This window comes from Nicotiana tabacum, chromosome 6 (genome assembly GCF_000715075.1).
Source record: "Nicotiana tabacum cultivar K326 chromosome 6, ASM71507v2, whole genome shotgun sequence".
Lineage (NCBI taxonomy): Eukaryota > Viridiplantae > Streptophyta > Magnoliopsida > Solanales > Solanaceae > Nicotiana > Nicotiana tabacum.
The window spans coordinates 207,548,972-207,564,051 of NC_134085.1; the positions used below are offsets into that span (position 1 = coordinate 207,548,972).

General features: G+C 36.4%; 1 protein-coding gene and 1 pseudogene across 1 annotated transcript; both read left to right on the forward strand.

The window, feature by feature from the left end:
• Positions 1-1,937: 1,937 nt before the first annotated feature.
• LOC142182297 (uncharacterized) lies at positions 1,938-2,737 on the forward strand. The gene is made up of 2 exons (XM_075256515.1): positions 1,938-2,055; positions 2,190-2,737. The coding sequence occupies exons 1-2, from the start codon at positions 1,938-1,940 to the stop codon at positions 2,735-2,737; spliced, it is 666 nt and encodes a 221-aa protein (XP_075112616.1).
• Positions 2,738-6,702: 3,965 nt separating this feature from the next.
• LOC107760521 (E3 ubiquitin-protein ligase RSL1-like) lies at positions 6,703-8,758 on the forward strand (annotated as a pseudogene).
• Positions 8,759-15,080: the final 6,322 nt, after the last annotated feature.

The following is a 15,080-nucleotide window of genomic DNA, read 5'->3' on the forward strand; positions in this document are numbered from 1 at the left end:
CATGCATAAATTGACTGAAGTATATATTGATGAGTTAAACTTGTAATATTATCTCTAAAAACAGACATGACATCAAAAAGTATCATTACTGACTTGAAAAAAGGTGACAAACTAAATGGTAAAAATTACGATATATGGAGTTGTAAGATATGGTATGTACTCGAAGTGCAAGATGCTCTTGAAAGCATTAACCATTCTATCACCCAGAGGAGGGTAACAGTGCCCAACACAGGAGGGATCTGGAAACTTACAATATTTGGAAGAAGAAAGATTCCACTGCACGTGGAATTATTGTAAGTTCAGTTGTTGATGATCTCATCCACGAATGTGAGCAATATCCTACTGCTCAAGCCATGTGGTCACATTTAAGAGAGGCATATAGGGTTACGACTGTGACTCGCCTTCGACAACTAACAATCAAGTTTGACACGTACAAAAAACGTCATGATCACACTGTCAAACAACATCTAAGGGTAATGTCAAATATGAATGCTCAACTCAAAAATGCTGGCCATGTTCTCTCTGATGAGCAGCAGGTTCAGGCAGCGATTCTATCTCTTCCGAATAATTGGGAACATCTGAAGGTTAACTTGACCCATAATGACAGCATCAAAACTTTTTCTGATGTTGCCCGTCATGTAGAGCTTGAAGACAAGCGGCTTGGTGCTGCTAAAGCTGTACCTAATGACTTTGTAGCAGAATCAAGTGGTACAAAGAGATCAAGCTTCAAGCGCAATAGAAACTGGAAAAACGACGAAAAGGGTAAGGAGACCGGAGAAGGATCCTCCAAGAAAAGAAACAAGCCTAATTCAAATAAAGGAAAACAGTTCTATAAGAAGAAGAAAGACAAGAGCAAGATGAAGTGCTACAATTGCCAAGTCCCAGGGTATTTTGCTCGTGAGTGCACTGAGCCGAAAAAGGTAGCATTTCAAAATGCATCTCTTAGTGCTATATACGTTTCTAGCACTGTTTACTAACTGAATCTTATCCTGTGTGGATTGCAGACTCAACGACCACCGACCATGTGAGTTGTGATAAAGAAGAGTTCATAGAGTTTCGTTGAGTTTCACCTGGATCAAAGCATGTATATGTGGGAAATAATGCAAAGCTTGAAGTCAAAAGGATAGGCACTTGCAGAATGGACATGCGTGGTGCCTGATCTTTGATGTTGCATGACGTCCTGTATGTTCTAGAGATTCGACGAAACTTAGTCTCTGTGTTTGTTCTTCTAGATTTAGATTTCAATTTGAACTTTAGTCGTAGTGGTCTTAGAATTACTCAAGACATTGTTTTTAATGTTTTGGACATCGTTATGATGATTATTGTGTTAGATTGTAATCCTTCTATGTATAACTATTATGTTGACCGTTGTGTTATGGCATGTTATTCTAGTAGCAATGATAGATGTTATTACATGGGATGCAAGATTAGGTCACATATAGCAGGATTGAATGAATAGATTGGCTAAAGAAGGACATCTAGGTTCTTTTTCTAAAATTGAAATGCTAACTTGTGAAAATTGTCTTGCCGGAAAGATTACACGTAAACCATTTAGAAAGGCTAAGAGTGATGATTTTCCATTGCAATTAATTCATTCTGCTATCTGTGGTCTAATGAATGTGAGGGCTAGGTCTGGTGCTTTATATTTCATTATGTTCATTGATGATTTCACACGCTTTGGTTATGTATATTTGATTTCTCATAAAACTGAAGCACTTGAATGCTTTAAGAAATATTTGAATGAAGTTAAGAATCAATTAGACAAAAGTATTAAGACTCTAAGAACCGATAGAGGGAGTGAATATCTTTCAAAAGAATTTGAAGAATTGTGCAATGAAAAGGGAATCACCAGACAATTAAGTATTCCGTACATACCTCAATAAAATGGTGTAGCGGAAAGGAGGAATAAAACACTACTGGACATGATACGGTCCATAATGGCGCAGGCAAATTTACCTATCTCCTTTTGGGGAGATGCGTTATTGACTGCAACTTACATATTGAACAAAGTGCCTTCTAAATCAGTTTCTTCCACTCCTTATGAGCTATTGATTGGTCATAAACCAAACTTAAAGGATTTATGACCTTGGGGTTGTGCTGCATATGTAAAAGAATCTTTTAGCAAGTTTGGTAAATTAGGTCCAAAGGCAAGAAATGTATCTTCATAAGATATTTAGAACACTCCAAAGGGTATGTGTTCATTGGTGAATTAGAGAATGGAAGTGTTAGTGAGATTGAATCACGAGATGTCACATTTCTGGAAAATAATTTTCCAAAGAAGGGCGAGGTAAAGAATAGAGAGCCTCTTTATGAAATGTTGAACTCATATAGTCAGCAAGTGTCTTTTGACACAGTTGATAATCAAATTGATCAAGATCTTATTCTTGATCCTAGTGGGAGTGGGAACTCTCAATCCCAAAATCCTTCTAACGAACCTAAATTTCAACTACAAAAGAGTGCCAGTAAAAATATACCCAAATGTACTTATGAAATTGAAGATTATATTTTCTTGGTATCTCCCATAGAAATGGATGAGCCAAAGTCTGTGACTGAGGCCTTATCGAGCCCTGGAAAAGATGAGTGGATGAAAGAAACGAAAGAAGAATTAAAGTCCATGAAAACCAACAAAGTCTGGGATCTAGTTGACCTTCTGCCTGGGCATAGAGCCATTGGGAACAAATGGGTTCTCAAAGTTAAATGCAAAGCGGATGGGTCAATAGAAAGATACAAGGCATGATTGGTGGCAAAAGGCTTTACTCAAGAAGCTAGAATAGATTATGAGGAAATATGTTCACCAGTTGTTTAGTTTACCTTAATACACTTACTTTTGGCTATTGTTGCACGTTTGGATTTGGAATTGCATCAAATGGACGTGAAGACAACTTTTCTTAATGGTGAACTGAACAAAGAAATCTACATGGAACAACCTGTAGGCTTCATCGTTAAAGGCCAAGAAAAGAAGGTCTGTAAAAGAAAAGATTTATTTATGGTCTGAAGCAATCTTCAAGGCAATGGTATTTGAGATTTCACAAGGAGGTGATCTCATATGATTTTACCATGATCAATGAAGACCATTGCATTTATGTGAAGAAGTCCAATGGGATGTTTGTAATTCTTTCTCTTTATGTGAACGATATTTTATTGGCCTGAAACAATTTGGAGTATTTGAAAACTATCAAGTCAATGGCTTTCAAGGTCATTTGACATGAAAGATATGGTCGAGGAACACTATATTCTTGGAGTTAAGATCCAAAGAGACCGTTCCAAAAAGTTATTGAGCCTATCTCAAGAAACTTATATAAAGAAAATTTTGGAACGTTTTCGCATGAATGATTGCAAATCCATGGATACTCCTATAGCGAGAGGTGAAACTTTAAGCCTTGAAATGTGTCCCAAGAATGAAAATGAAAAGGAAGACATGTCTCGAGTTCCATATTCAAGTGCTGTCGGGAGCTTCATGTACGTTATGATGTGTACTCGCCCAGACATTTGTTATGCCGTAGGTCTAGTTAGCAGGTATCAATGGAAGAGATCATTGGAAAGTTGTGAAGAGAATTTTCAGATACCTGAAGGGAATTGCAGATTATTCACTATGTTATAGTGGAAATGATTTATACTTGAGAGGATGTACAGATGCTGATTGGGCTGGTGATCGAAATGATAGAAAATCAACATCTGGTTATGCCTTCTTACTTAATGGTGGTGCTATATCATGGAAAAGTAAGAAACAAACCTGTACAACCCTTTCAACAATGGAAGCTGAGTTCGTGGCTTGTACGTCTGCAGTACAAGAAGTTGTTTGGTTGAAGAAATTCTTTCAGCATTTGAATATTACAAAGAACTCTCAGGGTCCCACGACTCTATATTGTGATAGTCAAGCGGCTACTGCATATACAAAAGATCCTAAGCAACACATCAAAACCATACACATTGACATCAAGTATAACTTTGTAAGAGACATAGTAGCAAGTGGAGAGATAAATTTACAGTACATTCCTACGCGAAGCATGATAGCTGATCCTTTTACAAAAGGCTATACCTGGAGACCTATTTGAGAAACATGTTATGGCTCTAGGTCTGCGAAGGATATGAACATATTTATGTATTGTAAAATAACTTTAGTATTATAATATGCTCATCAATATTTGACTATTGAATTTTGCTTATATCTCGTATGCATGTGACGAATATTTTGTTAATAAAGTGTACCGAACAAGTCGCGAGATTGGCTCTCTCACACGAGCAATCGCCTCTTACGTTAAGAATCGTAAAGAGATGAGACCTTATAGAACCTTGGATAATGGGGGGTTATATTTACTTGTAGAGGTCGTTCTTGACAGCTTACGAATTTCACTATTCGATTATGGCTTATTTTGTAAGCCAGATATGAGTTTCTCTAAGAAAATGGTTTGAGGATTATTGAAGTGAAAAACTCGGGTTAGATACTTGAAGGTATCTAGACCAAGATCTGTACGTTGTTGGATGATTAAACGAATAAGACACACACGCCAATATAAGGTGACAACACCGTAGTATGTGTTTCATACCACGTGTGCTATCGACCAATAGGATAATGGAAGAATGAGTCCCTACTTCTTCATTGTGTGAGATCCCAAAGAAGTTACATTAGCCTTTATTGGAATACCCTTTGACCTTTTACTGTTTCTTGAAGTGCCAATCAATGTTGCTACTTTAGCATGTTACTAATAGCCATGAGTGATTCGGCAATGCAAGTGCATGTCTAGGAAAGCAGTTGATTTGGAATGGAAATATTCGAGTAGAAAGGGAAGACAAATAAATAATTTTTTTTTGTAATTTAACTTGTATTCATAGGCCGACCATTACATTTACCATGAGGGTATCAAATGTAATTATGAATATAAAGTTAAATATGAAATCGAGTTCACCTCTTTCGAGGATCAGAGATTAAGATTTGTTTCCTGGTGATTCAAAGTTCGACTTGAGGCAATTCTTTAGGTGGTGAGTTCAACGGTTTCCGCTGCGTCAATAAGGTACATAACTCATTGTTCTCGCCCTTCGTTTTTATCTATATGGACTACTATGCATAAAGTCCTAATATTTAAAAATTTATATTTAACTTATAAATATATACTCACAATAGAGTACGCGTGACGCATATCAAATTTACGGCATCAGCTTAAACATTGAGAATATATCAAAGAGTGTTAAAACATTCTAAATTTTTGATAGGGAATGTTGTGAAAAAAGAACATACAGATGATACTTTTCTAATAAGTATGCTCTTTTTTTCCGGGATCTCCCTTTCCAAGTATTTTCTAATTTAAAAACTGTTCAAGTACATTGTTTTTTAAAAGCAAAATATATAAGTAGCCACCTGAACTATACACCAAATCCCTATTACACACTTTCTGAGGACGAATATCAATTTACGCACGCAACCTTTCAAAATTGTGTCTAGCATACACTACTTTTGCCAGATGGCACGCGTGTGTTTAACAAAAGACACTGAACGCGTAAAACCTATGCATTATCTGTCCAAATCCTTATATACGCACATGTGTCCAAATCTTATTTGTTCTCCTTATTTTTCTTAAATTATTAGTTAAAAGAAAAGATAAAGATGTCCCGGCCTTCTTCCCCATTTGGAGCCCCCCTGCCGTCTTGGGCATACGGCGACAACCACAACACCATTTTCTCTCCCACGCCTCCCATCTCCTCCCCCTTTCATCTCCTTTAAGTAGATCTCGATCATAACTCATAATGCCGGCGGCGACCTCAAGCAACGCCGAGACCTCTATTGCCAGGTCGTTACTTTCACTGTCAGTTCATGGCCGACGAGGTCAGATTTTCTCCGACGGGGTAAAGCTCTCAGATCTTTTCGATAAGTTGGTGGTTCTTCATTCAGATCTGGTCTCGTTTTGTTAAAATTGCAAACGATGGTGACCTCTATTTTCTGCCCACTGTTACAGTGGCAATACCCATCGGTAAAAATGGTATTTCTATAGCAAACAAAACCTAGAAACCAAAAAATGGTAATAAATTTTTAGAGTAAGGAGAAATAGTGGTGAATAAGAACAAAGATGATGAAGAAAGTGGGTCTTCACATAAAGAGAAGAATTGAAGTATGGTATGGTGCCTCTGGTTTTTTCTGGAAGAGAAAAAGACTATGAAAGAGAAACTGGTCAACATAAATTTAAGCATTTTTTTATTTAAAAAAAATTATTAACACGTGTCATGATGTTATTGGTGCGTGACACTACACATATTCTGAGAAATTGGTCAAGAAAAAAGTAGTGTGTACTAGACACAATTTTGAAAGGTTTCGTGTGTAATATGATATTCGTCCTCAGAAAGTGTGTAACAGGGATTTGATGTAAAGTTCAGATGGCTACTTATGTATTTTGCCTTTTTTAAATTTCAAAAGCGGGTTATTATCTTTCACAAATTTTCAAAGGGGGATTCCTCAGCTGAGTTAATAATCCCACATAATTTTTCAAACCGCCATTTCTTTGTCCCACATATGTCATGATCAGCATAAGAAGTTAACATAGCTTAGCTAAATTGCTAACGTCTAGTTGTTTGCATCATCTAGAGATATTCTTTTTACGTGGGAAATTGATTGTTCCCTTCCAAGAACTTTCTGGATAACTCTTCTAATGGACAAAGACTTAATATAAATAACGGACGTTCTCTACCTAATAGAAACACAATATAGAAATTAAACCCTTTGCGTATACATCAATAGTCCGGCTAAATCGGCAAATATATCCAACAAATTAAGCCTTTTAAACCAATCAGTACATTATTAATATACTCAATGTCAGATCGTATTGATGACTTGGCTCTCATGATATCAGATATGGAATTTGCAGAGAAACTGCAGATGCAACATGTTCTTGGAGCCTCTTATGAAAGTTCCCAAGGTTTCTGTGGAATTTGGAAAAACAAAAAGGGAGCACATCGAATGTTCAACCTCGAAAAAGTACTGCTCTCGTCATTCTTTCTGTTCTCACTGTATAGGTCTATATGTCCAATCCAAGATTCGCGACAACATTTTCCCTATAACTTGTCCAGGTTTGAGATGTGGTGTCGTAATTCAACCTGAATCTTGTAGGTCTATTATTCCAGTAAATGCTTTTGCAAGGTGGGAAGAAGGCTCGACCGAGTCAGCTATTCCTAATAGTGAAAAATTCTATTGTCCTTATAAAAGATGTTCTGGGCTGTTCATTCATGATAATCATGAAGAGGTCATTGAATGCATTTGTCCTCTGTGCAAAAAACTGTTCTGTGCCAAGTGCCGAGTCCCTTGGCACACTGGGCGTGATTGTGACAAGTTTCAAATAGAAGAAAAAAACAGAGAAGATGAACTAAAACTTAAGCTGCTTGCTGAGAACAAAAAATGGAAGGAATGCCCTAAGTGCAAATCCATTGTGGAGAAGGTTGATGGCGGAATACACATGACGTGCAGGTTAATTATACAAAATAATACATATATTATATATATATATATATATTATACATTAGCTGCTTATTTTTAGTATAAGCAGTTAAGTGGATGGCTATTTGGGTTAATTCTTCTTTTAGATTAAGATATTAGGTGGACCTTTTTTGGGCGAATTCTTCTATATCCTATAAATTGTGGATTCAGGTGTAAAATGGAATTTTGCTACGTATGTGGAGGAACGTGGAGCGGAAGGCATTGGAGTTGCCGAGACTAGTTATGATATACTATTGGATTGCCTCTTCATACCAATCGGATGCTGAATATTTTGTTGTCAGAATAAAATTATGGTGTTTGTTATAAAACAAAGACCGTAAAGTAAAGACAAGTATAGAGAGAAACTGATATATTATTCGAATTCAAACTGATGTACATAATGAACTGAAATCTCTTTTATTTATAGAAGAAAGGAAGCTGCTGTATAAGCTGCTACTACAAGCTGTTGTGTAAGCTGCTATTACAAGCTGCTGTGTAAGCTGCTACGCAAGCTGCTACTACAAGCTGCTGTGTAAGCTGCTACTGCAAAATGTTGTAAAAGCTGCTACTATACCAGATATGGATAATCTTCTACTGAGAGCAATGTTTATCCATAACGGAGTACTGAATGGATAAGCTTATTATACCCGGTATGGATAATCTTCTACCTAGGGTAATGTTTATCCGTAACCGGGTACCGAAGTGATAAGCTTCTTCAGGAAGCTTATTTCCAATAGAGTACTAAATAGATAAACATATTTACGGTGAAATCCCATATGGATAAGCTTCTTCAGGAAGATAATTTACAACGGAGTACTAAATGAACATCCATAATATAATATATTTATAATACTCCCCCTTGGATGCTCATTAAAAGATAATGTGTCTCATTAAAACCTTACTAGGAAAAACCACGTGGGAAAAAAATCTTAGTGAAGGAAAAAGAGTACACATTAGTAATACGCATTGATAGGTGCCTTTATAAGGAAAACCCCATGGGAAAAAACCTTAGTAAGGGAAAAAGAGTGCATCGCGTATTTTACTCCCCCTGATGAAAACCTTGTTTCAAATATTTGAGTCTCCGCATTCCAATCTTGTATACCATCTTCTCAAAAGTTGAAGTTGGCAAAGATTTAGTGAATAAATCTATTGGATTATCACTTGAACGGATTTGTTGCACATCAATGTCACCACTTTTCTGAAGATCGTGTGTGTAGAATAATTCTGGTGAAATGTTCTTCGTTCTATCTCCTTTTATAAATCCTCCCTTTAATAGTGCTATACATGAAACATTGTCTCCGTATAATATTGTGGGTCTTTTATCACATTCCAACCCACATGTTTCTCGAATGAATCACTGATCTCAATCATATGCACTCCCTGCTTGCCGGTTTGAAATCGAGCTTTATGGGTATCAGATAAATAACTGCATCTGCATTACCAATACGATCTGCACCACTTTTGTTAGCATTAGCAAGATAAATAAGTGCACCATCTACACCGAGATAGAGTATTTCAGGACCAAGGAGCTCCTCATCCTCTTCTAGAGGTTGGAACGGATGCTTATTCACTTCAAGTGATTGAATATTCATTGGTGTACTTAATGGGTACACTTTGTCCATGTAAAAGTATTTTTAAGACCCTCTTGGAGCTCTTCCGGAGTTCCAATAAGATTTATGTCACCAACATAAACAGCAAGTATAACAAATTTTGATGACATTTTCTTTATAAAAATACATGGCCAAATAACATAATTTATGTAACTTTCTTTCAGCAAATATTTACTGTGGTGATTATACCACACGCGCACAGATTGCTTTAAACCGTACAAAGATCTTTATAATTTGATCGAGTACATTTCTCAAGACTTTGAATTATATGCTTCGGGCATTTTCAATCCTTCAAGGATCTTCATATAGATTTAGCCAAATAAGTCATATAGGTTAAGACTTGTATCTAAATGGTATGACATCTTCAAGTGTCTGGACTGCTAGTCCGATCCTCACAATCTTTTTTAATATTGTGCACTATATTGTATTAAATATATTGTCGACGATCATTTTGTGGTAGTTCCTGTCACACCTACTTTTTACCTGCGCCCGCAGGGGCGTAGGGGAGTTTTTTCAATTAAAGGACAAGCGAAACGAGATTTATTATTCAATTCAGAGTTGCCACTTGGGAGATTTATGGTGTCCCAAGTCACCGGTTGAATCCCGAATCGATGAAAAGATTGACTCTATATTACAGTCCGCGAACCAAAAATCCGGATAAGGAATTCTGTTAACCCGGGAGAAGGTGTTAGGCATTCCTGAGTTCCGTGGTTCTAGCACGGTCGCTCAAATGTCATATTCGGCTTATTTATCTGATTTTAATACATGTTGAACCTATGTGCAAATTTTAACTTTTTATCGCTTTTATTATTATTATTTTTAACGAGAATTGCAACGTCGTGAAAACACATCTCGAACCACGTCACATCAATGCACCCGTGGTTATTGACACATTTTGACTCCGTTGAGATTTGGATTTGGGTCACATAAATGTGCACCCGAGTTTAAGAAAGTAAATTATTAAAAGCGCGTCTAAAATGACTAGCACGTTATTATTTTGAGGAAAGCCGTGAAATTCATTAGACGGTCCGTCCCGAAATCTAAAGTATTTTAATGCAATATTTATTGAGGGTCCCGCAACTTATGCGTTTTACTTGGCGAGACTCGTCTCATTTATTATTTAAAGGCTAATCCTAAAATGACTATTATTCTTCTATTTATTTGTCTCTAAAGAAATAAGTAAAAGGGGGCCCTAATTAGTTAATATTAGAAAATCCTATAGTCTATCAATTGAAAATTAGTAGACCAAATGTCATTTCAACTTTAGGTCCAAAGAACCCAATCCATATGCTGGATCGAGTTTTGAACTACACGACTCGGTTATTTGATTCTGCTAACATTCATGAATAAGTTAACTGATTCAAATTCAAGTAGACTATTGATATTAACCATTAACATGCAATTACTTGTTCCTACGTCGAAATAGTGAGCTTAACGAACAAAGGAGAGGACATCAATAACTAGCATGTTGGGCTGTTTTAAAAACGCGTTTAACCTGAAATCGGAATAAGCACCACATGTTGACTTCTGAATTAATTGTAGGTCCAAACAATACTGATATCCGATTTTTAACTAAATGTTAACTGAAATCAGTACTAAACTATACTAAGTCTACAACTAATGAACATGAATTAACAGTTTAAACAGTCCTAATTAGGTACAAACTTCACAGTCTACATTTCATTGAGTTATAGATCAAATTGGACTATACAACTACTTATCATCTATATCTACTGAGCTACAGATACAACATCAAATAATTAAGGGCCCGAGCACTTCCATTTCATGTTTACATCTCAAGGTTACATCAAATTGAGCTTAGTTGTGTACCTGGATTGGAGTGAATAGAAGAATAAAGAGGAAGTCAGCAGCAGTACAGCACGACAAACAACAACAACAGCAAATAACACCAGCAGACAGCAAATTGGAATTCAGAAATAGCTCCAAACCCAGTTTCAAATCAGGAAAACACTTGACCATAGCTCATAACCAGTTGTGAAACCAAACAGAAACAACAAATAACTCCGGGCAACTAATTGGACCTCAAACTCAACAAGAAAACCAACCAGTGAACCTCAAACACTCCAGTAAACAGACTTGAAACTGGAAACTACACCCCAACAATTGAAAATCAGGCACTTTACTTCAAGCTTGCAATGCTATTTTTTACTGCTTAAAGAAGGATCAAATGCAGAACCTAAGAGGACTAATTGCTTTTTTTTTCTCTATATTTCTTGATATTCTTTTTGTGTCACCTTTGAGTCTAATTTCAAAAGCCAACCCCCTTTAACTCTGTCCAGAATTCGAATTACACCTATGAATGCAATGAAACAATATATTTTTGGTTTTCTGTTCTTAAACTCTCCAGAACTCTAAAAAGCTGAATGCCTTAGCTTTTAAAATGCTGTCTAAGACTGCCTTTTAAAAAAACTCTCCAAAACTTCCTCACTCTCCAAGACTGATCCCGGACTCCTCCCTTTATACCCAAACACTGACCCTGCCAGCTCGTAAGAGCACTCAGTCAGAATTAAGAAACTAATTCTGCCCATGATATTCTTTAGAACTCCACTAGAGTATGTTTTGTTCTGTTTTTGATTCACTTGTTCACCACTAACCCTTGTCTTTTCTTTATTTAATTCAATGGTTATGGGTAATACATACTTTAATTTCATTCCCATCAGGCCTCTCCATGCTATTATGTTTTGTTCCTCACTACTACTAAACAAATGCATTAGTTTAATGCTACATTAGTACTTATTGGACAGAACACTTAAACTAACCATTTTAAAACTTTTAAGTCCCAAATTATCCCCTGAAACCCCTGTGATTACTATCCTACCCCAATCCTTTTAAACCTGTATGAAACCTCAACTATAACCAATTTAAGCCTATCAATTGACTAATGAACTAACTCCCAATCAACAACATTAGGACAATTCAACAAGGTCATATTTATATCAGAACAAACTTAATAGAATAAACAAGTAGATTCGAATCATTAAACTCAATCACCAATTGAACTCAGATCAAATCTAACAGCATTTCAACCAAGATGGAGATTCAATGATTCAGGGCAATAGTCAGACTGGACTATTAAGGTCAAAAATTGATTCACACAGATGCATGAGAATAAGCTATCTATATTAGGAACAAATATAACTCCAAATTAACCTCGAACAAAATGTTGGAACAACAAGTATACTAGCTATGAGCCCTGAGGCTGAGAATACAAAGGTCAGAAGATAAAACAACATCCAATAACTTGAAGAGAACAACTGAACTATAGACATGAACGGACCAATTGACGAAACTATTTAATCGACCCAACAATTTATAGCATATGCTAATCAACAGAAGCAAACTGGACCAAGAAAAAGGTCCGAAAGAGGAGGAAGAATTACTTGACAAAATGATGAATTACAAGTTAACACAGACGAATTACTTGACAAAAATGATGAAAACCTGAAGCAGCGACTAATTACAACTTAACACAGACAAATAAACATAAAAAAAAAAAGCTAAGAAGACCTTACTGTTCTTTTCTCGGATCCCACCAACATGCCCTTTCGAACTTGAGTTCCAGTTAGTATTATACGTCTATTTCGTCAGAAATAGGCTCATAATACTAACTAGAACCCGTTCAACCCTGACAGCTTCGAAACAGTCTCGAACCATTGAACCCTAGATCCGTAATTCGATGAGTTTTACTCGGATTCGAGCCAATTTGGTTAGTGATTAGCGACGAGGAAGTCAAGGGGATTATTGGGTGTGATTTTGGGGTTAAATGGACAGGCTAGGGTTTGGGACGGGGATCTTCGATCGAATATTCGAGGAGTTATAGTATGATTCGAGGCTAATGGAGTGTGGAATCGGATAGAGGGGAACAGGGTGGTTCAGGAGTGTATTTCTGGGGTTGTTTGGCCACCGTCCGCCGCCGTGGACGATTTCCGACGGGCGGAAGGCGGTGGTGTGTGTTTTGGTCTCTGAAGAGACGAGGGGGGGGGGGTATGAGGGGAGTGGGGTCTGTTTGGCAAAATATATACTGGGGGCGAAATTAGATCGAGGTCGTTGGATCAATTAAGATCGACGGCTTGGATCAAATCACTAAACGGAACGGCGTCGTTTAGTTTGTCTTGAGACCGGGTTAGTCTTTGGTGGAAATGGGTCGGGTGACGGAGGAGTTGATCTGGACCGTTCGATCCAATCAAGCGAATGGTTGAGATTGACTAACTAAAAACGACGTTGTTTGGATAATTCTGGAGACGGACTGGTCCGTTTGATCGTATGAGATTGACGGTCCAGATTCACAATGCCCAAACGATGTCGTTCTGGGTTGGTTGCAGGTGGACTGGATTTGGGACGGGTATTGGGCTGATTTTTGGGTAAGAACTGGGCTGTGGCCAATTTGGCCCGGTCCGGTTCCCATTTTGTTTCTTTTTCTTTTTTTTTTCTTTTTTTTCCTAATTAATAAAACTAAAATTCTAAATTGAATTATAAACCAAATTAAAAATACTAATTAATTCATAATAACAATTATCACACACAATACCAACTAAAATAAAATCACACAATTGGAGATTAAATGCAAAGTACTTATTTTTGTAATTTTCATTCTCGCAAATCCAAATATTGTTTAATTAATTCCTAATTGTAAAATTAAATCCTAAATGCACATGCAACACATATTTTTGTATTTTTCTTAATTAAAGTAAAAATAAACATGCACAGACAAGTACAAATAAATCACAAGCAACACAAAACTATTTTATTTTGAATTTTTGGGAGTAGTTCTTGTAGGGCAAAAATCACGTGCTCACAGTTCCGAAGCGACATAACTTGTGGAGATCTCATCACTTTCTTTATTTTCAGGTACCTGAACTTTTTCGGGAGTTTCATGAAATGTTATGTCGTGGGATCTTCTAGAGCTTATTTCCTCCTCATTTTGATCATTAGCTCCTACTATTTTTCAAGGATTGTTACCTTTGGAACTGATTAGTCTACCACGCTTCATGCGTACAGTAGACTCTATCCTTCAGGGACTTTAATTTTAATAGGAGCATTTGCAGCTGAAATATGATATTTAATTTTGGATCAGCAAATGCTTCTGGCATTCGACTTGAATTATCTTCTAAGTGAGGATCATGATAATTCGATTCATATAGCATATTTTTCAACTGTTTATTCCATCCCCCAAATGTTAGAAAAACTAACATATATCCCCAATCATCTTTGGGAAACATATCTTTGTGTATTATAGTAGAGAAATTAATCATATACCAAACAACAAAAGAGAGTAAAAATATTTGGTTTCTGATCCTAAACCAATTGTGAAGGGAGGACTTATCATATATTATTGATCTGATGCATACAAGTGCTGTTATATGCAATTTAGAAAATCTTAGACCAACACATGAAGCTTTGTTCTCATAAGCAATGGTTTAGCCATTAATAGGAGGTATTCAATGCTAAACCAGCTTGGATATAAACCAGCATTATCAAGATGAACTGTCTTGATTTCATAATCTGAAAATTATGCTCTTAATTGAGAAAAGCAATTTCAAATGCCAAACTGCAGGTTGACAATAATTACACATGTAACCATCTCATATATGCACTTATAAGTGGTTCACATGATAGGTGAACGAGCCCATATTCACCTTTTATATTTCAGAATCAGGGGTCTTAATCCCAACTTTAGCTGGTATAATCAATTCATTATGAGAACAAGCAACACATGAGAATTCCTGAAGAATCTTCTAGTTATTTAGTATATGCTTATCTGAATTCTCAAATAGCTCATTTAAAAATGGCAAATAAAAACTTCAAGTTTATCATGTCATGTGCTATCCCTTAATAAACTTCTGGTTTACTATGGCGTAAACTTTTGCATTAGTAAACTTCTGATTTACTATGACTGCTTTTGCATTAGTAAACTTCTGGTTTACTCTGATACATGATATAGTACAAAATTGAAGAATAAGGCGGGTAACTTCGCACATACATATTATTTT